At 39.4% G+C, this 25571-nt stretch overlaps 2 protein-coding genes across 2 annotated transcripts in view; one reads left to right on the forward strand and one right to left on the reverse strand.

Moving 5' to 3' along the window:
- Positions 1-25571, forward strand: part of LOC307188841 (uncharacterized protein) — a 121170-nt gene that overhangs the window by 49081 nt on the left and 46518 nt on the right. The window contains exon 3 of the mRNA XM_079926507.1: positions 19048-19102. Coding sequence (XP_079782633.1) covers positions 19048-19093 — 46 coding nt within the window. The 3' untranslated portion in view covers positions 19094-19102. The remainder of the gene's footprint in view (positions 1-19047; positions 19103-25571) is intronic.
- On the reverse strand, positions 3760-4394 carry TPD52L3 (TPD52 like 3; the record flags this gene model as incomplete). The annotated part of the gene is made up of 1 exon (XM_079927745.1): positions 3760-4394. The coding sequence occupies exon 1, from the start codon at positions 4294-4296 to the stop codon at positions 3760-3762; it is 537 nt and encodes a 178-aa protein (XP_079783871.1). The 5' UTR covers positions 4297-4394.

Consider the following 25571-nt stretch of genomic DNA (forward strand, 5'->3'; position numbering starts at 1 on the left):
GTCAGACATTTCTGACTGTTTTAGGGACTTGCTTAGTAATTTCTGAGAGATGACCAAGTGCCATGGTAGTGTCTCATAGTAGCTGGCCAAGGTGCATCATTTTGAAGGCATTCTTCCACTTTTCACTTGCCTTATGTGAATGAGGCTCTAGGCACTGGAAGTCGTGGCATCATCAAGCCTCCTATCAATAGATCTGGTCAGAAGGAGTGGGACATGGTCTCAGATGGTAACTGCGGCCCCAGTAATTTTGATAGAGGGGCACTCATCAATTTTCTTACATTGGAATTCATGGACAAGAACTGAAATTCCATGGCCCAGGTGCGACTGACCTCATTCCTTAGCAGAAGCAACAAATGGCATCATTGTGCCCTTGATGGGTAAGGCCATCAAGCACATTGCCTAGCACTATCAGAAGACCTACACAGTTCTGGATCACTGCTCAGCTCTCTGCAGTCCATGCAATTCATGAGAGTAGGTATGTGATATATTTTCTCTCAAATCTGAAGGTTAGAATAAAGTAGTTTCCAGAAGTGCAGGTGAATTTCTCTGGGAGTGATGCTTGCAGTATGCTGGGGTATGTATGATGCTAACGAACAAGGGCTTGGTACTCTACTCGCATTCTTGCCAGCTGCGTGGAGAGTGTCATCTGTGGGAGTTGGAACTTTCAACCTTGTCTCTACCTTCCACTCCAGCCCCTTCACTCATATGAGCAATGGAAGACCAAGAAAACTGAGAGCCTCAGGGAATTTTGTTCCAACATTACTCCCAACCAGTGGTTCTCAGGGGTTGAGCCAGATGGGGCATTTTTGAGGGTTCACATATTCTGAGAACTATTGGAAATTGCATCCTGAAGTGGCCTAGTTAAAATAAAATAGACTGAGGCTAGGCTACAAAATCCAAATAGGGCTAGATGAGCAGAAGTGATCAAATTATAAAGGTGAACAGGCTAGGGAATGAGGGTCAGCAATGCATGCGAAGGGTAGAAGCAAGTGGAAGAAAGAAAATCTGGAGGAAACCTTTGACCCAAAGTCCACATGCTCATGAAGGCATTTTATTTGGTATCCATGGCTGTTGATGCAGGTATGCTGGAATCCAATAGAAGAGCCAAAGCAAAATGAATGTGCAGCTCCAGCATTGTCAGTATCAAGTCTTTTCAATTTTACATCTTTATCTACTTGCAAATCTGTCCTTCCCTCTCTCCTGTGCAGTTGCTTTCTAAGTTTTGGAGATTCTATCTCTTCAATACTTCTCAATCTACGTCTATGGTGACTAGAATGATACATCTAAAACATGAATTTGATTTAAGTACCTTCAAAGCCTCCTCATTTCCTACAGAATTAAATACTAATGTCAGATAGCATATAAAGAAGACTATTTATGATCTTGCCCCTGCTTATTTCTCCATCCTCGTCTCTCACCACTTCCCCTCTCTCTCTAGCCACAATGACTTATTGATATTTCCTGGAACATGCCATTCTATTACATTCCTTCATGACTTAGTTCCTCTGTATATTGTCTGGAATGTTCTACTCTTGTATGTCTGGCAAATTCCTACTAGTTCTCTAAGACTTTATGCCTCTCTGAATTCTTTTCTGACTACCAAGGCATAGTTGAACACCCATTCTTTACAGATGTCTTCTATTTTAGCACCTACTGCAATGAGTTGTAATGATTGAAAATCTGTTTCTAGAGAGCATGGGCCATGTCTAATTGATTTCTGTGGTTTCAGAGCCTGGCACAGTGCCTGACACATAGTAGGATCTCAAATTATCTCTGAATGGGGAAGTGAAATGCTTTAAAAGCAGGAGAAACTTGTCAACAAGTTCATGTTGTTGATAATCTCTTGGATTCAAGGTTTGATGTCTGAAGTATGTGATATTGATTCCTTCATTAATTCAACAAGTGTTTATTGAACATCTACTGTAAGCCAGGCATGGGAATACAATGATAAACAAAAATAGTTGTGTTCTTCACTGCTCTCAGGGGGTTGAGGATTTATTGGGGGAAACTGTTAGAGCATTTGTTTGAATTACTACATAAAATAGAACATATTCTGGGTTTGTCTCATCATATCAGCTGGAGATTTTCTCTAACACAAGGCTTTCTGCAATATGGAGTCAAAGCCTTTGCCTGTTGGGCTACTTTGGCTTCATGAATGATGCAAGTTTCTCTCTAGTTCTTCAGCACATAAAACTACAACAAATTAAAACACAACATGTAAAATAGTTGAACATCTTATTTTAATCCAAGCAAAACGTTGTCCTCAGAAATATGTGGACTTTACATCAATGACTTTATAGTTTACCAAGTGCTTTTGCATTTATAGTGGTATTTGGTTTTGCTTGTAGGAAAACCAAAGGAATATAGGGGGAGCGTTCAAAAATCAACAAAACAGGATCACTTTCTTAGGCTGTAGGGACTATCTTTAGACAGTGAGACATTATCAATATATATACTCAAGAAAATAAAGATTCTAGTCCCCCTGCTAAAAGCCAATATAAGACACAAACTTTTAACCTGCATGTTACTGGAGGAACGAAAGAAGCTGCCAGGTCCTGGCATGTTGAAAATAGAAAAAAACAAAAACCCAAAAAATCCAAAACATAGCTCCTGTGAAAATCAGATATGAGAAAGTTCAAACAAACCCAAACCAGGTTACTGTTCCTACAGGCTCCTACTATCTTGATATCCCCTGAGGGTTGGGTTCTGTTTCCTTCTCCGTTGGGGTTAGCTATAAACAAGGATAAACTTGGAGTCAAGGTGACCAGTGATGTACAGTCAGTTAGGTCCGTTCAAAGGCATACTGGCCAGAATTGCAGGGGATAGACATTCTGTTTTAAATGTCACTTAAGACAGGGGTTTATCTTTCTTGAATTTGGCTATCCTATTTTCCCTTCAGTCCCCCAGCTGAAGGTGATAACTAACTAGGAATTGCCGCAGAACGGAGAAGCAATTTTCTTTCTTTTAGGTAGCATGCTGCTGTGGCAGAGACACATGGCCCCAAGGATTCAATTATAAAACTCTCATTTTGATGTATAAAAAGATTACAAACAAAGCACAGGGCAAAATAAAGTTGCAATTACAGCTTGAGTCCAAAGTAGTTGACAATCTCCTAAATTGAAGCTAAAGTTATTTTGCTTAATTAGGAGTCAAAAAAATCATTTCATAAAAGTCATAGTATTATGTACCAGTTAGTCTATTAATATTTTTCCCTCTTTCTGAGGGTCTCAGAGAAAAACAACATTTTTCTTGATCATCTTTTTAAGATAAAAATCGTAGGCCAGGTAGAGCTTTCAAGCTTCTTTCTAGGATTTAGGAAAGAAAGGAAGGAAATGGGGAGAGGATAAAATTGCAGATTATTTCATACCTTTTACCAGTTCTAAATAGAAACTTACTTTGGCCTTTTGATGCACTGGTTTTTCCAAAAAAGGAGTTTTGGCTTTGGCCTAAAATCCCTCTGGAACCATTGTCCTGTCTATTTAAATGCAACCCCAGGAAGGCTAGTATAGTGATACATTTCACATATAAACTTTAGTGTAAAATAACTTAGTGTACAAAACGTTGGATTCTTTATCTCAACAGCAGCAAATATGTATGTACAAATGGGAGCTACTTTTCTCAAAACCAGACTCTGTCCATTTCCTGAATTAACTTTACCATTGTTGTTTGGTTGTTGTTTTTGATGGGCAGAGGTGCAATTGGGATGAGGGAAGGGAGTTCTTGCACTGGTCAAGTGGCCAGGCAAATTTACCAAGGAGCTCACTCTGGCTCCAGAAAGGGGAGTAGGTCATCCCTACTTCCCGGAACTGGATCACTCCCACTCCCTGAAACTGGGAGCAGATCATCCCCACTCCCCGCTGAAGAAGGAAGGCAGTCACTGCCTAGCTCTCTGCCACCTGCGACTCTGGACTTGATTGTTCCCTTAAGACCTTCAAAGGATCTGAATGTGGCCGATTTCTTCATGTCTCCAAGGTTCCTGTAGATGGCAGAGCCCATGGTGGACAGGGCAGCTGACGTCTTTTGTTTCATGTAGGCTTTGGAGACCTGAGCATCGTGCCAGCTCTTGGACAGATTCTGCCTCAGCCCCACCAAGGCCGTCAGGTACAACTTCCTCTTGAGCTCCATGCAGCATCTCTCTTTGGCTGCCAGCGCACAGCGTAGGGTTACGATTTCTGCCTCCAATTTACCAAGCTCAGATTTGAGCCCCTTTTTCTCTGCCTCTGTGAGATCCTCTGGTTTGGCAGTCTGGTGGGATTCATACGTGGCCGCAGAGGTCTCTATCATGGCGCCTGGCATAGACTGAGAAAGAAGTTCTTCATGAAGGGAGTCCAGGTCCAATTCTTGGTAGAGATAGTCGAACTTATGGCCAGAGGAAAGGTAGTCTTGGCCAGCAGAGTCGAAGTCTAGGCCTTCGGGGTCAGACTGTAGGGTGGGGTGGGACGGATCCATAACTTGGCCAGTGGAATGGACGCTGTGGCCAGTGGGTCAGTGTCCTGGCTGCGGAATAGATGCCTTGGTTTACCAGGTCCACTTCTGGGTGGGGTTGGGGGTGTGGCTGGGGGTTAGGGTAGGTTGGGTTGGGGTCGTGGAGGCGGAGGTGGGACTTCTGGCCCGAAGGGCTCGGAGGACAGAACTTGGACTCAGTCTGTGTACGTCCAATGCTCATAGTGGTTTAGAAATCACAACGTCCCTGTGAGGTAGGTGCTTCCACAGTTGTCAGGGAGGAGAAATATTTTCCCTCCTGCCTCAGAGGTGACTGGTCCTGCCCTTCAAACCAAGTCTGACTCCCCTTACGGACCTCTTTCCACCACAGCAGCCATTTTTAAAACCTTGAAAATCAGTTGAACTTTTTGTGCTAACAGAAATTTATGACAAAGCCTCATACATACAATAAATAAAAGCTGCCTCAAAGTGGGGAAGGGAGTCTAGGACTCCTGGTCTTGTACCCTCCCAATTTTCCCTTCCCAGGTTCCCAAAGGGGCCTGAGAAACTCCTGGCACCACTCATAAGGTGTATATGAAGGCCCCTCGAAACCCTTAAGTCCAACAGTGCTCCCATGGCATGAAGTATCAACAGTGCCAAAGGCTTGGGATAGTGGAACTTAGAAAGTGAGTTTGACCAGTCACAATTGTCTGTTATTTTGGGGAGGGAAAGGGAGGGAGAATGAGTAAATCTATAATAGTTGTGTCAAGTTTAAGCTTAAGAAAAGCAAACGCTACTGTACTATGAGAATTTAAGAGAGAAGAAATAAGATATATGCAAATAGACAGTGCATGGGTTTTCAATGTTGCAGTTGCATTTTCTTTCTTTTCCAAGCATCCCCTTACATTTCTGAAGGCATGTGTGTCCAAATACATGGTTATCAGTTGTGGGAGGTGGTCTGCACAGAAAAGTAGTAGTAGTTGAACAGGCTCTGTCAGGATGCCGACGTACCATGTCCCCTACTTCTATTCAGAGCTGGTAATTTATACAGTGGAAAAATCAGGACTTCAACCCTGTAACGGCAGGTGGTCAGGTATCATTTAGCTCATTGCCTGGCTGCCCGTTACCAGGGAATGGCCTTGAGCAAGTCTTAGTTTCTAGTGGTTTTGTTGGATATTCTGGTAGTTCTTGCAAGCATGATCTTGTGGAACCTGATATGATCCTCAGCAAATTTCAGCTGTTTGCCATACTCATGTCTATGTAGCTATAATGAAACATCTAGCTGGGCATCCAAACCAACTTCAAACCTTTGGATTTATACTTAATAATCCTTTCACATAGCTCAGTAGTGTTTATTATTGTCTTACTTTGAAGTATGTGCCTCCTTGGATTAAAAAATGAGGATTGTCCTTGTTGGAAACATGAAGGCTAATGAGGGATTTGGCTGTGTGTATAAAGGCCTGAAAAGGGCAGTAAGGACTGCCTAGAAACTGTTTTGTTCCAGAGGCTGAACTCTTCCTCAGTCACCTGCAGAATCGCTAGTGGTTTCAGGAATGTTCTGACCCTGAACCAGTGCTCTTCTTTTAAAACTGAGGATGAAGGGTAAAGAAACTCCTGAATTACACGGAGCATACATTTGTCTATTCCAAGTTGAGATTCCAGATAACCAGATTTGAGCTTGCACTTGATTTTCCTTCTCTGAATTGTTTCAGCCACCAACCTCACTACCTATTTTCTTATTTCTATGTTTCCTCACCCTTCAGTTCAAAGTATGAAATCTTTTGTTAAGCTGTGATTCTTTTTGGTAGGGTAATGATTTCCCTCATAGCAAAATTTACCTGACCTATCTGAGCAACTTCGTTTCCATATCCCAAATCAAAACATGGCCTCTGAATATTGTCCATAAAAAGAAATGAAATTGAGTTATTTGTAGTGAGGTGGATGGACCTAGAGTCTGTCATACAGAGTAAAGTAAGTCAGAAAGAGAAAAACAAATACCATATGCTAACATGTATATATGGGATTAAAAAAAAAATGGTTCTGAAGAACCTAGGGTCAGGACAGGAATAAAGACGCAGATATAGAGAATGGACTTGAGGACATGGGGAGGGGGAAGGGTAAGCTGAGATGAAGTGAGAGTGTGGCATGGACATATATACACTACCAAATGTAAAATAACTAGCTAGTGGGAAGCAGCTGCATAGCATAGGGAGATCAGCTCGGTGCTTTGTGACCATCTAGAGGGGTGGGATAGGCAGGATGGGAGGGAGATGCAAGAGGGAGGAGATATGGGGATATATATATATGTATAGTTGATTCACTTTGTTATAAAGCAGAAACTAACACACCATTGTAAAGCAATTGTACTCCAATAAAGATGTTTTAAAAAACCCAAAAAACAAAACAAACAAAGAAAAACATAGCCTCTGGAAAGGGGCCTCCTAGCTAGTAATATTCTGACCTCCTGAGTAGACCTGGAAAAATAAGTTACACAGTGGAACAGTCCATTTTATTAGGCTTATGCATAACCACATACAAAACAACACATAGGTTTTGAAAACGTAGATCTATCAAATGAAATTTTACTTAATTTATAGTGAATCTAACCAACTGTTTGAATAAACTATCTTTTTAAGATGTAAAATACCAAACTATTGCCCCATGATTTTAGAACCTCAGCTCTCTAGATTAGACAATGAAATAATCAGTATTCCACAGAAAGGCTCACAAACCTGTTCATCTGAAACTGAAAGCTTTTTGATGCTATTTGTGTACTAAAAACAGCCAAAATATTTGATTCAGTAACCTCTGAAGAAAGAGATTGAAAATTATTTTTAATCCCACAATGGATTGCTATATTTTTTTCCCAAGGAAGACGTTATTGACCCATTTTTTTTAACATCTTTATTGGAGTATAATTGCTCCACAATGGTGTGTTAGTTTCTGCTTTATAACAAAGTGAATCAGTTATACATATACATATGTTCCCATATCTCTTCCCTCTTGCGTCTCCCTCCCTCCCACCCTCCCTATCCTACCCCTCTAGGTGGTCACAAACCACTGAGCTGATCTCCCTGTGTTATGCGGCTGCTTCCCACTAGCTATCTATTTTACGTTTGGTAGTATATATATGTCCATGCCACTCTCTCGCTTTGTCACAGCTTACCCTTCCCCCTCCCCATATCCTCAAGTCCATTCTTTAGTAGGTCTGTGTCTTTATTCCCATATTGACCCGTTTTTAGCAAAGAATAAACTTTGAATTATTTTTCTAGTAAGGATGATGGATTTATACCAATCCTTTGTAAATGTAAAGGTAAATGATACAACAAAATGGTTTTTTTCTCTTAATGTTTAGAAGCCTGTATGTTATGTTTTAGAAATAAATTATTGAAACTTGAATGTAAAAGCAAAGTCATACCACTCACCAGGTCTGGGTTGTTTGGGGATGGAAGGAGCGAGATTGTAGTAATTGATACTTGAGTCTAGAAATAATTAGGGACTTGTACCAGTGTCAGCAGTTTTAACCACTTGACTTCTTTTGTTATGGAACGTCAATGCAGAGCTTCCTGATTACATCAGCTCTTGTAAAATAATCCACATTCGTGGTTCAGATTGCTTCTAAAGAACTGACAACTCACCCTGTAGTCCGGTCATTTGCACTGCTAGATTTAACCATAGTGAGATCTGTAGGACTTTATTTCTATGATGACAGACCTACTACCATGAACATTTTGTTCATTTTAGCTGAAAAACAGGAAAAATGTTTAAATGTTTAATTGGGCCTGAAAATAAGGCATATAGTTGAAAACCTAATCCAGTAAGAATGTTTCAAGAGTAGGAGGAGAAAATTGGTAGTTAGGCTTTTCTTGTGGAAAGCCATAATATTATATTTGATTTCAGTTTGCAAGTTATTTTCATAACTGTCTCACATCATAGCCCAGCTCCATCTGTAATATATGCAGTGAGTCACCTTCCCCATAGATATTCTGCAGCATGAACTGGAATATTTGCTGCGGTTTACAGATGCACAGGTTATGGGTAACAGTCCTCACATTTCAGTAGTTGAGTTGGTCTTCATTTAGAACCATTTGGTGACATTTCCTTTTAGCAGCCCTTCTACATGAACTAATTAACTTAAAAAAATAGTGAGGTATATTATAGTGTAGGATTTTCTTCTATGAAGCCCAAACATACTATCAGGATATTAAATTGGAGCTTATTTTAAGTTGGAGAGTTATTCACTCTCTTTGGTGGTGTATTTAATTGTAGCGGGAATCCTTGGGGCAATCAAATTAAAATTCAAAATCTGGTTGAATCTGAAGAACTAATGTTCTCCTCTCCGCATTTGCATGAGATGATATGTATGGGATGAAGGGGCTTGTTAGGAGGAGTTTTACGTATGGATCCTCAGAGGTAGAAGAAGAGGAATGACAGGGGAGTGGAGGGGCGAAGAGAAGGGAAAAGAAAATGATCAAAAGATATAGGAACTTCCCTAGATTAAAAATGAAGGGCTTCCGTGGTGGCGCAGTGGTTGAGCGTCCGCCTGCCGATGCAGGGGACATGGGTTCGTGCCCCGGTCTGGGAAGATCCCACGTGCCGCGGAGCGGCTGTGCCCGTGAGCCATGGCCGCTGAGCCTGCGCGTCCGGAGCCTGTGCTCTGCAACGGGAGAGGCCACAGCAGTGAGAGGCCCGCGTACCACAAAAAAAAAAAAAAAAAAAATGAAGATTCTTCCTGTTGGAAACATGAAGGCTGTATATATAAAGACCTACAAAGGGTAGTAAGGGCTCTTTAAACACTACTTTGTTCCAGAGAATGGACTTTTCTTTTGATGCTTGCAGAAACACTAGTGGTTCCAAGAATTTTCTCAGACTCTTAACCAGAAACTGCCCTCTTAATGCTGAAGATGAATGGCAAAGAAGCCCAAGAACTAAACTAAATAAAGGGCAGTATGAGGAGACTTTAGGGGGAATTTCACAACAGAAGGTGTTCTCGTTCCCTTTTCTCATTTGGCTGAGGAAAGTGGGGGAAACAGATTATCCCTTCCCAGAAGTTTTGATTTTGTTTTTTCTCCTTACGTGTTGGAGGATAGCAGGTTGGATGGTAAGTCCTGGGGACAACAGTAGGGAGTCATATAAGAGAAGAATGTAGGTGAAGCTGGCACATGAGTCAGTAAAGACTTGGTCAATTATGGGCTGGTAGAAGTAGGTTGTCTGTGCTCTGCTAAGGAACTCAGGGTTCGGTGTGTTTCTCTAGTCAGGATCTAGAAATTAGGAGGATTCCTTAAAAGGGAACAGGGGGTTGTAAAAAGACATTTTGACACTTGCTTCTCACTATCACCCTCCTCCCCAGCCAACACACTTCCTGAATTACATGCAGTTTCAACAAAGGCGTAGACTGCTCTTAAAATGTCTGTAAGGGACCCAGATTACTTGACCCTTAATTAAGCAGGAAAATTTATCTGGAGGATGTTCAGATTTTGAGTACTAGGAGATACACTTTCCCTCAAGGGACTGGGCACACACTGGACATCGACAGAGAGAACAGATTAGAAGCACATTTAAGGGCTGGTCCTGAGCATAGAGGACTCCAAGAAGTGACTGGGGAGACTTGGTGGCTTGGGGTGGTGGTGTGCTTAAGCCCTGAAGCTTGGCTCTGAGGGTTTAGAACTAGCAAAATGTGGGGGCCAAAGCAGTTTGACTCACTTGTAGCTGGTGGCTGCAGAGACCTGAGGGCAATCAAGCTGCTAATAGAAAACTCACAATCTTTTAAAGATTATGACCATTGTGGTGAATTTGTTGTAACACATAAAACCTACGGCTTGGACTCTACTCTGTAGTTACGTAGCTATTCTTGTCTTAAATCTGTCATGCGTGCTATGGCAACAGCATAATTACTTTATTTCCTCGATTCTGAGACACAATCAATTGTAAGACACATCTTCATTTTAATAAGAGGTTTCTAGGAGGAAGAACCTGTATTAAAGCACACACTGATTAAATCATGCAATCCCAATTTTAGAAACATTAAAACTCCATAAAATGTGAATATTAGAAGTGAAGAAATACAGTAGTAATGCAGCAAACTATAAACACTAATAGCTCTGCTTGATTCTTCTACGGGGGTTAAAAATGGACCTTCATTTGTACTGGTTCCTCTTTTTCTGAAAGAAAAGGCAGAAGGGAAATTAGCATTTATTAAATATCTGCTACAATAATAAAAATAATGGCCCCTCCCTCCGCCCCCCCACCCCCCCGGCCTGAGTGAGCCACAGCCCCCGAATCAGCTGCTCCTTTAACCCCGTCCTGTCTGAGCAAAGAACAGACGCCTTCCGGCGACGTACATGCAGAGGTGGGGCCAAATCCAAAGCTGAACCCCGGGAGCTGTGCGAACAAAGAAGAGAAAGGGAAATTTCTCCCAGCAGACTCAGGAGCAGCGGATTAAATCTGCACAATCAACTTGATGTACCCTGCAACTGTGGAATACCTGAATAGACAACGAATCATCCCAAATTGCGGAGGTGGACTTTGAGAGCAAGATATATTATTTTTTCCCCTTTTCCTCTTTTTGTGAGTGTGTATGTGTATGCTTCTGTGTGAGATTTTGTCTGTATAGCTTTGCTTTCACCATTTGTCCTAGGGTTCTGTCCATCCCTTTTTTGTTTGTTTGTTTTTTTACTTAAAAAATTTTTTTTCCTAATAATTATTTTTTATTTTAATAACTTTATTTTATTTTATCCTCTTTCTTTCTTTCTACTTTTTCTCCCTTTTATTCTGAGCCGTGTGGTTGAAAGGCTCTTGGTGCTGCAACCAGGAGTCAGTGCTCTGCCTCTGAGGTGGGAGAGCCAACTTCAGGACACTGGTTCACAAGAGACCTCCCAGCTCCACGTAATATCAAACGGCAAAAATCTCCCAGAGATCTCCATCTCAACACCAGCACCCAGCTTCACTCAACGACCAGCAAGCTACAGTGCTGGACATCCTATGCCAAACAAGTAGCAATACAGGAACACAACCCCACTCATTAGCAGAGAGGCTGCCTAAAATCATAATAAGGCCACAGACACCCCAAAACACACCACCAGATGTGGACCTGCCCACCAAAAAGACAAGATCCAGGCTCATCCACCAGAACACAGGCACTAGTCCCCTCCACCAGGAAGCCTACACAACCCACTGAACCAACCTTAGCCACTGGGGGAAGACACCAAAAACAACAGGAACTACGAACCTGCAGCCTGCAAAAAGGAGACCCCAAACACAGTAAGATAAGCAAAATGAGAAGAGAAAAACACACAGCAGATGAAGGAGCAAGATAAAAACCCACCAGACCTAACAAATGAAGAGGAAATAGGCAGTCTACCTGAAAAATAGTGCAGAATAATGATAGTAAAGATGATCCAAAATCTTGGAAATAGAATAGAGAAAATGCAAGAAACATTTAACATGGACCTAGAGGAATTAAAGAGGAAACAAGCAATGATGAACAACACAATAAATGAAATTAAAAATACTCTAGAAGGGATCAATAGCAGAATAACTGAGGCAGAAGAACGGATAAGTGACCTGGAAGACAAAATAGTGGAAATAACTACTGCAGAGCAGAATAAAGAAAAAAGAATGAAAACAACTGAGGACAGTCTCAGAGACCTCTGGGACGACGTTAAATGCACCAACATTCGAATTATAGGGGTCCCAGAATAAGAAGAGAAAAAGAAAGGGACTGAGAAAATATTTGAAGAGATTATAGTCGAAAAGTTCCTTAATATGGGAAAGAAAATAGTCAAGTCCAGGAAGCACAGAGAGTCCCATACAGGATAAATCCAAGGGGAAAAACACAAAGACAAATATTAATCAAACTGTCCAAAATTAAATACAAAGAAAACATATTAAAAGCAGCAAGGGAAAAACAACAAATAACACACAAGGGAATCCCCATAAGGTTAACAGCTGATCTTTCAGCAGAAACTCTGCAAGCCAGAAGGGAGTGGCAGGACATATTTAAAGTGATGAAGGAGAAAAACCTACAACCAAGAATACTCTACCCAGCAAGGATCTCATTCAGATTTGATGGAGAAATTAAAACCCTTACAGACAAGCAAAAGCTGAGAAGGTTCAGCACCACCAAACCAGCTTTACAACAAATGCTAAAGGAACTTCTCTAGGCAAGAAATACAAGAGAAGGAAAAGACCTACAATAACAAGCCCAAAACAATTAAGAAAATGGGAATAGGAACATACATATTGATAATTACCTTAAATGTAAATGGATTAAATGCTCCCACCAAAAGACACAGACTGGCTGAATGGATATAAAAACAACACCCATATATATGCTCTCTACAAGAGACCCACTTCAGACCTAGGGAGATGTACAGAATGAAAGTGAGGGGATGGAAAAAGATATTCCATGCAAATGGAAACCAAAAGAAAGCTGGAGTAGCAATTCTCATATCAGACAAAGTAGACTTTAAAATAAAGATGATTACAAGAGACAAAGAAGGACACTACATAATGATCAAGGGATCGATCCAAGAAGAAGATATAACAATTGTAAATATTTATTCACCCAATATAGGAGCACATCAATACATAAGGCAAATACTAACAGCCATAAAAGGGGAAATCGACAGTAACACATTCATAGTAGGGGACTTTAACACCCCACTTTCACCAATGGACAGATCATCCAAAATGAAAATAAATAAGGAAACACAAGCTTTAAAAGATACATTAAACAAGATGGACTTAATTGATAATTATAGGACATTCCATCCAAAAATAACAGAATACGCATTTTTCTGAAGTACTCATGGAACATTCTTCAGGATAGATCACATCTTGGGTCACAAATCAAGCCTTGGTAAATTTAAGAAAATGGAAATTCTATCAAGTATCTTTTCCGACCACAATGCTATGAGACTAGATATCAGTAACAGGAAAAGATCTGTAAAAAATACAAACACATGGAGGCTAAACAATACACTACTTAATAACGAAGTGATCACTGAAGAAATCAAAGAGGAAATAAAAATATACCTAGAAACAAATGACAATGGAGACACGACGACCCCAAACCTATGGGATGCAGCAAAAGCAGTTCTAAGTGGGAAGTTTATACCAATACAATCCTACCTTAAGAAACAGGAAACATCTCAAATAAACAACCTAACTTTGCACCTAAAGCAATTAGAGAAAGAAGAACAAAAAAACCCAAAAGTTAGCAGAAGGAAAGAAATCATAAAGATCTAATCAGCAATAAATGAAAAAGAAATGAAGGAAATGATAGCAAAGATCAATAAAACTAAAAGCTGATTCTTTGAGAAGATAAACAAAATTGATAAACCATTAGCCAGACTCATCAAGAAAAAAAGGGAGAAGACTCAAATCAATAGAATTAGAAATGAAAAAGGAGAAGTAACTACTGACACTGCAGAAATACAAAAAATCATGAGAGATTACTACAAGCAACTCTATGACGATAAAATGGACAACCTGCAAGAAGTGGACAAATTCTTAGAAATGCACAACCTGCCAAGACTGAATCAGGAAGAAATAGAAAATATGAACAGACCAATCACAAGCACTGAAGTTGAAACTGTGATTAAATATCTTCCAACAAACAAAAGCCCAGGACCAGATGGCTTCACAGGCGAATTCTATCAAACATTTAGAGAAGAGCTAACACCTATCCTTCTCAAACTCTTCCAAAATAGAGCAGAGGGAGAACACTCCCAAACTCGTTCTACGAGGCCACTATCACCCTGATACCAAAACCAGACAAAGATGTCACAAAGAAAGAACATTACAGGCCAATATCACTGATGAACACAGATGCAAAAATCCTCTACAAAATACTAGAAAACAGAATTCAACAGCACATGAAAAGGATCATACAACATGATCAAGTGGGGTTTATTCCAGGAATGCAAGGATTCTTCAATATACGCAAATCAATCAACGTGACACACCCTATTAACAAATTGAAGGAGAAAAACCATATGATCATCTCAATAGATGCAGAGAAAGCTTTCGACAAAATTCAACACCCATTTATGATAAAAACCCTGCAGAAAGTAGGCATAGAGGGAACTTTCCTCAACATAATAAGGCCATATATGACAAACCCACAACCAACATTGTCCTCAATGGTGAAAAACAGAAACTATTTCCACTAAGATCAGGAACAAAACAAGGTTGCCCACTCTCACCACTCTTATTCAACATAGTTTTGGAAGTTTTAGCAACAGCAATCAGAGAAGAAAAGGAAATAAAAGGAATCCAAATTTGAAAAGAAGAAGTAAAGCTGTCACTGTTTGCAGATGACATGATAGTATACATAGAGAATCCTAAAGAAGCTACCAGAAAACTACTAGAGCTAATCAATGAATTTGGTAAAGTAGCAGGATAGAAAATTAATGCACAGAAATCTCTGGCATTCTTATACACTAATGATGAAAAATTAGAAAGTGAAATTAAGAAAACACTCCCATTTACCACTGCAACAAAAAGAAAAAATATCTAGGAATAAACCTACCTAAGGAGACAAAAGACCTGGATGCAGAAAATTATAAGACACTGATGAAAGAAATTAAGGATGATACAAATAGATGGAGAGCTATACCATCTTCTTGGGTTGGAAGAATCAAGATTGTGAAAATGACTCTACTACCCAAAGCAATCTACAGATTCTTGCAATCCCTCTCAAACTACCACTGGCATTTTCCACAGAACTAGAACAAAAAATTTCACAATCTGTATGGAAACACAAAAGACCCCGAATAGCCAAAGCAATCTTAGAACAAAAAACGGAGCTGGAGGAATCAGGCTCCCTGACTTCAGACTATATGACAAAGCTAGAGTAATCAGTATGGTACTGGCACAAAAACAGTACTATAGATCAATGGAACAGGATAGAAAGCCCAGAGATAAACCCACGCACATATGGTCACCTTATCTTTGATAAAGGAGGCAGGAATGTACAGTGGAGAAAGGACAGCCTCTTCAGTAAGTGGTCCTGGGAAAACTGAGCAGGTACATGTAAAATATGAGATTAGAATACTCCCTAACACCATACACAAAAATAAGCTCAAAATGGATTAAAGACCTAAATGTAAAGCCAGGAACTCTCAAACTCTTAGAGGAAAACATAGGCAGAATACTCTATGACATAAATCACGGCAAGATCCTTTTTTGACCCACCTCCTAGAGAAATGGAAATAAAAACAAAAATAAACCCATGTGACCTAATGAAACTTAAAAGCTTTTGCACAGCGAAAGAAACCATAAACAGGACCAAAAGACAGCCCTCAGAATGGGAGAAAATATTTGCAAATGAAGCAACTGACAAAGGATTAATCTCCAAAATTTACAAGCAGCTCATGCAGCTCAATAACAAAAAAACAAACAACCCAATCCAAAAATGGACAGAAGACCTAAATAGACATTTCTCCAAGGAAGATATACAGATTGCCAACAAACACATGAAAGAATACCCAACATCATTAGAGAAATGCAAATCAAAACTACAATGAGATATCATGTTACACCAGTCAGAATGGCCATCATCAAAAAATCTAGAAACAATAAATGCTGGAGAGGGTGTGGAGAAAAGGGAACGCTCTTGCACTGTGGTGGGAATGTGAATTGGTACAGACACTATGGAGAACAGTATGGAGGTTCCTTAAAAAACCAAAAGTAGAATTACCATATGACCCAGCAATCCCACTACTGGGCATATACCCTGAGAAAACCATAATTCAAAAAGAGTCATGTACCAAAATGTTCATTGCAGCTTCATTTACAATAGCCAGGAGATGGAAACAACCTAAGTATCCATCATCGGATGAATGGATAAAGAAGATGTGGCACATATATACAATGGAATATTACTCAGCCATAAAAAGAAACGAAATTGAGTTATTTGTGGTGAGGTGGATGGACCTAGAGTCTGTCATACAGAGTGAAGTAAGTCAGAAAGAGAAAGACAAATACCGTATGCTAACACATATTTATGGAATCTAAGAAAAAAAAAATGTCATGAAGAACCTAGGGCTAAGACGGGAATAAAGACACAGACCTACTAGAGAATGGACTTGAGGTTATGGGGAGGAGGAAGGGTAAGCTGTGACAAAGTGAGAGAGTGGCATGGACATACATACACGACCAAACGTAAAATAGATAGCTAGTGGGAAGCAGCCTCATAGCACAGGGAGATCAGCTCGGTGCTTTGTGACCACCTGGAGTAGTGGGATAGGGAGGGTGAGAGGGAGGGAGATGCAATAGGGAAGAGATATGGGAACATATGTATATGTATAACTGATTCACTTTGTTATAAAGCAGAAACTAACACACCATTGTAAAGCAATTACACCCCAATAAAGAAGTTAAAAAAATAATAAAAGTAATGGAGATACCTAATGTTAATTGATTACTTATTATGTGCCAGGAATTGTTCTAAGTGCTTTCACATATGTTATTTCATTTAATCCTCATAATAATCTTGAGAGGTAGGTATTAGAAATACTATTAATCTCTGTGAGACTCAGTTTCCCATTTCTGCAGATCAAGAAACTGAGATGCACAGAAAATAACTTGCCACACAGTTATTAAGTAGCAAATTTGGGTTATTACTCTATAAACCTAGGGCTGCTTCATTTTTTTAAACTCATACTTAAACTCTTTATTATCTTTCTTACTTCTGAAATATAAATATGCATGTAAAAGTATATATATGTACTTTAAAAAATTATAAATGTAAATAACTATGTACTCACCACTCAACTAACAAAATGTGTTTCCAGTGTTTTTGAAGCATGATATGTGTCCTTCTCATTCTATTTCCTTCCACCCAGTTAACCTCTATTCGAAATTTTGGGGTGATCATTCCTTTTTTTCTTCATAAGTTTTTACCTCTTTTGTGTCTATAGATAATGTATTATTTAGTTTTGCCAGTTTTTGAACTTTATTTTTATTGAGGTATAATTGACACATAACAGTTTAGGGGGTATACTATAATGATTTGATATTTGTATATTTGTTGACCCTTGAACAACAGAGGTTTGGACTGCACAGGTCCATTTATACATGGATTTTTTCCAGTAAATACGTACTTTAGTACTACATGATCCACAGTTGGTTAAATCCATAGTTGTGGAACCATGGATATATTGGGCCAACTGTACATTATATGTAGATTTTCAGCTCTGAGGGGATTGGCATCCCTAACCCCTGTGTTGTTCAGGGGTCAACTTTATTGTGAAATGATCACTATAATAAATCTAGTTAACATCTGTCACTATTTTTGAATGTTGTATAAATGGAATCATACCTTATGTATTCTTCTGTGACTTACCCACTGTTTTTAAGATTCATCCATGTTGGTGGTATTGCTATAATTTATTCATTTTCACTGCTGTATAGTAGTTCTTAGTATGTATATAACACAACATATTTAAACATTCTATCTATGAAAGTTCTTTGCTAAGACACTGAGTGACTTGAAGGTGAGTTTCCCTGGTATACCACCCCAGGCCAGAAACCTGTCTGAAGTCTATTCCTGCATATACACTTAATGTTTTCTTGCACATGTGACTTCATATTTGTTCACAATAGACTCTTCTTTCCTGAAATATATCCTGAAACATATTTGATGTGTTATTTTCCAGCCTCATTTCTTCCACTTCTCATCATATACTTTGTACTCCAGGGCTAAATTACTGCAGTTCTGAAAACTTCAAATTCACTGTGTCCGCTTGCCCCTAGGCCTTTGCACATGTTTCTCTTTCTGCCTGGAATGCTTATTTCATGGGTAACTCTTGCCCACCTATCAGGAGTCGTCTGGTTGCAAAAGTCTTCTTCCAGGGGCTTCCCTGGTGGTAGAGTGGTTAAGAATCCTCCTGCCAATGCAGGGGACACGGGTTCAAGCCCCGGTCCAGGAAGATCCCACATGACGCGGAGCAGCTAAGCCCATGAACCCCAACTACTGAGCCTGCGTGCCACAACTACTGAAGCCCGCGTGCCTAGAGCCCGTGCTCCGCAAAAGAGAAGCCACCGCAATGAGAAGCCTGCACACCGCAGTGAAGAGTAGCCCCTGCTTGCCACAACTAGAGAAAGCCTGCGCACAGCAACGAAGACCCAATGCAGCCAAGAATAAAATAATAATAATAATTTTAAAATGCCTTCTTCCATTACCTTCTGGTTTGGGCCTTCTCCTTGAGTTAACAGAGGGGACTTCCTGCTGTCATCTCAGGGTTTAGTCTGAGTTGGTTTTCTGGAGTATCCAATATATTACTGAATAAAACTGCATATTGCACTTGGTGCCTGGAAAGACTGTATGAAAGGTCTGTTTTGTATACTAGTAACTCCAATGAACAGGAAACATGGAAATAACCATTGTTAAAAAATGTCCTTAGGTTGGGGGTAGGGCACAAATCACATCCTTGTTGGTGAAAGAGAGATGGAAAAATAAAGATTATTTTCATTTGCCTTCAGGTCTTTTGGCTAGATTCCAGAGGACTTTCTCCAAGGGCAACAAGATAAAAGCCACCCTCTTTGCCTGGAATTAGCTCTCTGGCATGGGAAAGAAAACCTCTCATTTTTTTCCCTCTTTATGTTTTTCTGGCACAGCTGCTTATCTATTGGATATCTCACCAAGAAGTGCCTCAAGGGATGAGTGGAGATGGTAAGTAAAAATCATATATTTGGTTATATACTTTTAAAGAAATAACCTGTTGATTTTTTACTAGTTTTACATTTTTTAAAGAAGGGCTTATGCAGACTTTTTATTTGTAACACACATTTTTTAATGTTTTTGTAATTTTTCAAAAATTTTTATTGGAGTATAGTTGAGTTACAATGCTGTGTTAGTTTCAGGTGTACAGTAAAGTGAATCAGTCATACATATACATATATCCACTCTTTTTTAGATTTTTTTCCCATATAGGCCATTACAGAGTACTGAGTAGAGTTCCCTGTGCTGTACAGTATGTCCTTAATAGTTATCTATTTTATATATAGTAGTATGTATATGTCAGTCCCAATCTCCCAATTTATCCCTCCCCACCTTACCCCCTGGTAACCATAAGTTTGTTTCCTACATCTGTAACTCTATTTCTGATTTGTAGATAAGTTCATTTGTACCCTTTTTTTTTAGATTCCATGTATAAGCAATATCATATGATATTTGTCTTTCTCTGTCTGACTTACTTCACTCAGTATGACAATCTCTAGGTCTACCCATGTTGCTGCAAATGGCATTATTTCATTCTTTTTTATGGCTGAGTAATATTCCATTGTAAATATGTACCACATTTTTTTTTCTTTTTTTCTTTTTGTTTTGTGATTTTTGCTGTGCTGTGCGGCATGCAGGATCTTAGTTCCCCAACCAGGGATCGAACCCATGCCCCCTGCAGTGGAAGCATAGAGTCTTAACCACTGGACTGCCAGGGAAGTCCCTTTACCACATCTTCTTTATCCATTCCTCTGTTGATGGACATTTGGGTTGCTTCCATGTCCTGGCTATTGTAAACAGTGCTGCAGTGAACATTGGTGTGCATGTGTCTTTTTGAATCATGGTTTTCTCCAGATATATGCTCAGGAGTGGAATTGCTGGGTCATACGGTAGCTCTATTTTTAGTTTCTTAAGGAACCTCCATATTGTCCTCCATAGTGGCTGTACCAATTTACATTCCCACCAAAAGTGTAGGAGGGTTCCCTTCTCTCCACACCCTCTCCAGCATTTATGGTTTGTAGATTTTTTGATGATGGCCATTCTGACCAGTGTGAGATGATATCTCATTGTAGTTTTGATTTGCATTTCTCTAATGATTAGTGATGTTGAACATTCTTTCATGTGTTTGTTGGCAATCTGTATATCTTCTTTGGAGAAATGTCTATTTAGGTCTTCTGCCCATTTTTGGATTGGATTGTTTGGTTTTTTGATATTGAGCTGCATGAGCTGCTTGTAAATTTTGGAGATTAATTCTTTGTCAGTTGCTTCATTTGCAAATATTTTCTCCCATTCTGAGAGTTGTCTTTTCGTCTTGTTTATGGTTAATGTCCATTTTCTATTCCAGAATTTCACCCACAATACCACATTACATTTAGTCCTAGTGCCGTCCTAGCTAGGCCTGTGACAGTTTTTTGGACTTACCTTGTTTTTGATGACATTGACAGTTTTGAGTAGTGTTAGTCAAGTGTTTTGTAGAATGTCTATCAATTTGAGGTTGTCTGATGTTTGGGGGAGGATGACCACAGAGGAGAGTGCCATTCTCATCACATTATATCAAGGGTACTTGACATCACTGAATTTACATACTTTTTAATATCTTTAGTTAAATGGCTGAGTGGTGAGACCATTGATATTGGAGTCTGAAGACTGAATTCAGATCATGGTTCTGTCATTTCTTAGTGTGTGACTTGGTAAAGTTTCTTACTCCCTCTATTCCTTGTATCTTTGTCTGTAAAGTGAGGCTAGTGATACTATCTACCTTATTAAATTAGTAGATACATGAAAAGCACTTAGAGCAGTGTCTGGCACAGAGGAAGTAGGATGTAGGTTCTGATTTTTTTTTTTAATAATTTTATTTATTTATTTTTGGTTGCATTGGGTCTTCATTGCTGTGTGTGGGATTTCTCTAGTTGTGGTGAGCAGGGGCTACTCTTCGTCGTGGTGCGTGGACCTCTCATTGCGGTGGCTTCTCTTGCTATGGAGCACTGGCTCTAGGTGCGCAGGCTTTAGTAGTTGCAGCATGTGGGCTCAGTAGTTGTGGCTTGTGGCCTCTAGAGTGCAGGCTCAGCAGTTGTGGCGCATGGGCTTAGTTGCTCTGAGGCATGTGGGATCTTCTCAGACCAGTGGTCGAACCCATGTCCCCTGCATTGGCAGGCGGATTCTTAACCACTGTGCCACCAGGAAAGTCCTTGACTATTATTGATATTATTGACTAACATGAGATTTGTGCATCTCTATTAATGTGTCTTCTTGTCTCTCTCTCCCTCAGAAAATTAAACTATTGGTGTTTAGTGACAAAACAAAAATCACAAATAACCTGGGTTTTAAACTTTGAACATGGGAAGATCTTTGTCTTCTTATTTCTTAGGGTTTGAATTATCCCTAAAATATTGTACATTGCTTTAAAATTTTCATTGTCTGCCAATGAAAATTCTTTACAGGAGACTCCTTCAAAGGATTTTATTATCAATTTGTTTGCATAATTCAGTTATTAAACTTGTGCTACATGCACTTACAATTTGAAAATTCTCTTCAGAATGCTGGCTCTTTTAACCACTGATCCACAGATAGATTTCTGGTTCCCAGGCCAGGAGTGCAATTCTGATTAATAATCTATGAAAAAGAGTTATTACGGTTTTCTTCTGTTTGGCCCAGGCAAAAGAATCCCAGGGTGTGTTTCAGCATTTATTAGTATTACAAATGAAGATTTATTTGTTTTCACTGCATAGTTAATGATTGATCTTAACCGCTCCAATAAGGGAAGACAATTGCATTTACAAACTTGTATGTCTCTTTTCTGATGCATTTTTCAGTTTTCTATTTGAAATTCTAAGTGATTATTTATTTATTTATTTATTTATTTGGCTGTGTCAGGTCTTAGTTGTGGCACGCAGGATCTTTGTTGCGGCACGCGGGATCTTTCATTCTGGCATGTGGGCTTCTCTCTAGCTGTGGTGTGTGGGTTTTCTCTTCTCTAGTTGTGGCGAGCAGGCTCCAGGGCACGTGGGCTCTGTAGTTGTGGCACGTGGGTTCTAGAGCATGTGGGCTCTGTAGTTTACGGCACATGGGCTCTCTAGTTGAGGCGCATGAGCTCAGTAGTTGTGGCACACGGGCTTAGCTGCCCCGCGGCATGTGGGAACCTAGTTCCCCGACCAGGGATCGAACCCACGTCCCCTGTGTTGGAAGGTGGATTCTTTACCACTGGACCACCAGGGACGTCTTTTTAGGTGATGATTTAAAAAAATTTTTTTAAATTGAAGTATAGTTGATTTACAGTGTTGTGTTAATTTCTGCTGTACAGCAAAGTGATACAGTTGTGTGTGTATATATATATATATATATATATATTCTTTTTAAAATATTCTTTTCCACTATAGTTTATTATAGGATACTGAATATAGTCTTCTGTGCTATACAGTAGGACCTTGTTATTCATCCCCAAGTGATAATTTTGAATACTGATGATGAATATTGAAACATGTTCTTTTGCTGTTGGGATTTTTGAAAATTTCATTGGAAACTGCACAAAACGTTTTATGCAAATTGAAATATGCATAATTTAAAATATTTTTGTCTAATACTTTATATTTTTCCTGGAAATGGTATAATCCTGGCTGTTAGTCTCTCTTCTTTTTGCTTTGTTTCTTGGTAATTTTGTCCAATAGAATAGAGGCATTTGTAGAGGATCTGTGTGTGTGTATGTGTCTGTGCGTGTGTGTACATGCATGCATGTGTGTGTGCGAGTGCGGGCTCATGCATGGGCATGCTCCTGTGTTGGATCAAAAAAAAGAATTTCTACATTTACCTTTAGCAGCAGAAGAAATTTTTACTGAATACCTACTATTACCCACTTACTCTTTTAAGCACTTCACCTACATTATCTCATTTGATTCTTCAAATAATCCTCTGAGGTCAGTACTCTTATTGTTCCCATTTTTACAGGTGAGGAATCTGAGACAGAGGGAAGTTGAATAACTTGCCCAAATTCACAGAGCTGCTAAGTGGCAGAGCTGGAATTCAAACCTAGGTCTATCTGACTCCAAAGTCCATCCTCTTTACTCTACCACTGCATGTTCTCTGGAACATCCTCATTATTTTTCTCTTGAGATATGGCATATATAACTCTCATAGTATCTTTGTGTGTATTTGTCTGGAAATATATCCTTCTAGACTTAATTTTTAAAATTGAGATATAACATACATAAAGTGGCCAAATCTTGAGTGTATAACTCAAGGTAATTGTACATATGTATACACATATGTAACCACCCCCTAGATCAAGACATGGAATATTTCTGACATTCTAGAAGACTATCTCATGTCCCTTTCCAATCATAGCCATTCTTCCCACATAGGTAGTCACCAATCTGGCCTCTATTAACATAAATTTTGCCTCTTCTTGAACAGCCTGTAAATGGAATATAATAAACACTTTTTTGTGTGGCTTCTTTTATTTAAAATTATGTCTGAGATTTATTTATGTTGTTATGTGTTTATTTTGTTATGTCTTTTTTATAGCTATGTATAATATCCATTTAAAGTGAACATTTCTTTCTAGCTGCAAAAGAAAAGCTTTTGATTATACCTTGTCAGGCTTTTTTCCCCCTATGCATACATGATTACTAGTTTTGAATTATATATACATTTCTGTTTTATAACCTATTATTTTATCTTAACAGTTTATCATGAACATTTTCCATGTCATTAAATATACATTCTTTAACGATTTAAAATACTTTTAAAAACATTTTTGTTTAAAAAATTTTTTTATGTGTGGTGATGGGAGAATATGTAAAGCACTCACACGATACAGAATTCAAAAGGTACAAAAAAATATGCAATGAGAATTCTCCTGTCCTTACCCTACTCTACCTGCTGCCCCCCACCCCAGGATCCAGTGTTACTATTGATATTTTCCTTTTTTAAAAAACTTTTTATTTTATATTGGAGTATAGTTGATTAACAATGTTGTGTTAGTTTCAGGTGTACAGCAAAGTGATTCAGTTATACATATACATGTTTCTATTCTTTTTCAAATATACCACAGAAGTTTTCCCACTGCAGTGAAAGTTCTGAGCCCCACATTAGGCTTCTCAGCCTGGGAGTCTGGCAACAGAAGGAGGAGCCCCCAGAGAATCTGGCTTTGAAGGCAAGCAGGGTTTGATTGCAGGAATTACACAGGACTGGGGAAAACAGAAACTCCACCTTTGGAGGGCATGCACAAGGACCTGTGAGCACCAGGACCCAGGGGAGAAAAGCAGTGACCCAATAAGAAACTGGGCCAGATGTACCTGCTGGTATTGGAGGGTCTCCTGCAGAGGCAGGGGGTGGCTGTGGCTCACTGTGGGGACAAAGACACTGACAGCGGCAGTTCTGGGAAGTACTCACTGGCGTGAGTCCTCCTAGAGGCCACTATTATCGCCATCCAATGGCCTGTAGACTCCAGTGCTGGTAAGCCTCAGGCCAAACAACCAACAGGGAGGGAACACAGCTTCACCAATCAGCAGACAAGCGGATTAAAGTCTTACTAAGCACATCCCCGCCCACAAGAGGGACAAGACCCTAGCTCCACCCACCACCAGTCCCTCCTATCAGGAAGCCTGCACAAGCCTCTTAGATAGCTTCATCCATCAGAGGGTGGAGAGCAGAAGCAAGAATTACAATCCTGTAGCCTGCAAAATGGAAACCGCAATCACAGGAAGATAGACAAAATGAAATGGCAGAGGAATATGTACCAGATGAAGGAACAAGTTAAAAACCCCAGAAGAACAACTAAGTGAAGTAGAGATAGGCAACCTTCTGGAAAAATAATTCAGAATAATGATAGTGAAGACAATCCAGGATCTTGGAAAAAGAATGGAAGCAAAGATCAAGAGGATGCAAGAAATGTTTAACAAAGACCTAGAAGAACTAGGAACAAACAAGAGATGAGCAATGCCATATCTGAAATGAAAAGTATACTTGAAGGAATCAATAGCAGAATAACTGAGGCAGAATAACAAATAAGTGACCTAGTATATATAACTATCAGAAAAATTTATAATAATTTACCCTCCACTAGCAGAATGTGAAAGAGTTTATTTTTCTGCATTCTCATTAACACTAGGTTATGTCATTAGTCTTTGCCAATTTAATAGGGAAAAAATTACATCTTGCTGTTTTAATTTATATTACTTTGATTACTAGTTGAACTTAAAAATAAAAAAGGTCTTCATTGTCAGTCTGTGGCTTTGTTGTTTTGCAAAATTATCTCCCTGTTTTAGTACAAAATCCTTGCTCTCATTTGTGCCTTCAATCCATAGATCCTCTGTTTTACCCTTTCTAGACAGTAAACTTTCAGTATTTTTTGATGATCTTTGCCATAGTTGCTTGACCACAGTTAGGAGACGAGTTGTAGGGTTTTCTAACTCCTTAACTGGAT

Source organism: Stenella coeruleoalba (assembly GCF_951394435.1).
Source record: "Stenella coeruleoalba genome assembly, chromosome: 7".
NCBI classification, from domain to species: domain Eukaryota; kingdom Metazoa; phylum Chordata; class Mammalia; order Artiodactyla; family Delphinidae; genus Stenella; species Stenella coeruleoalba.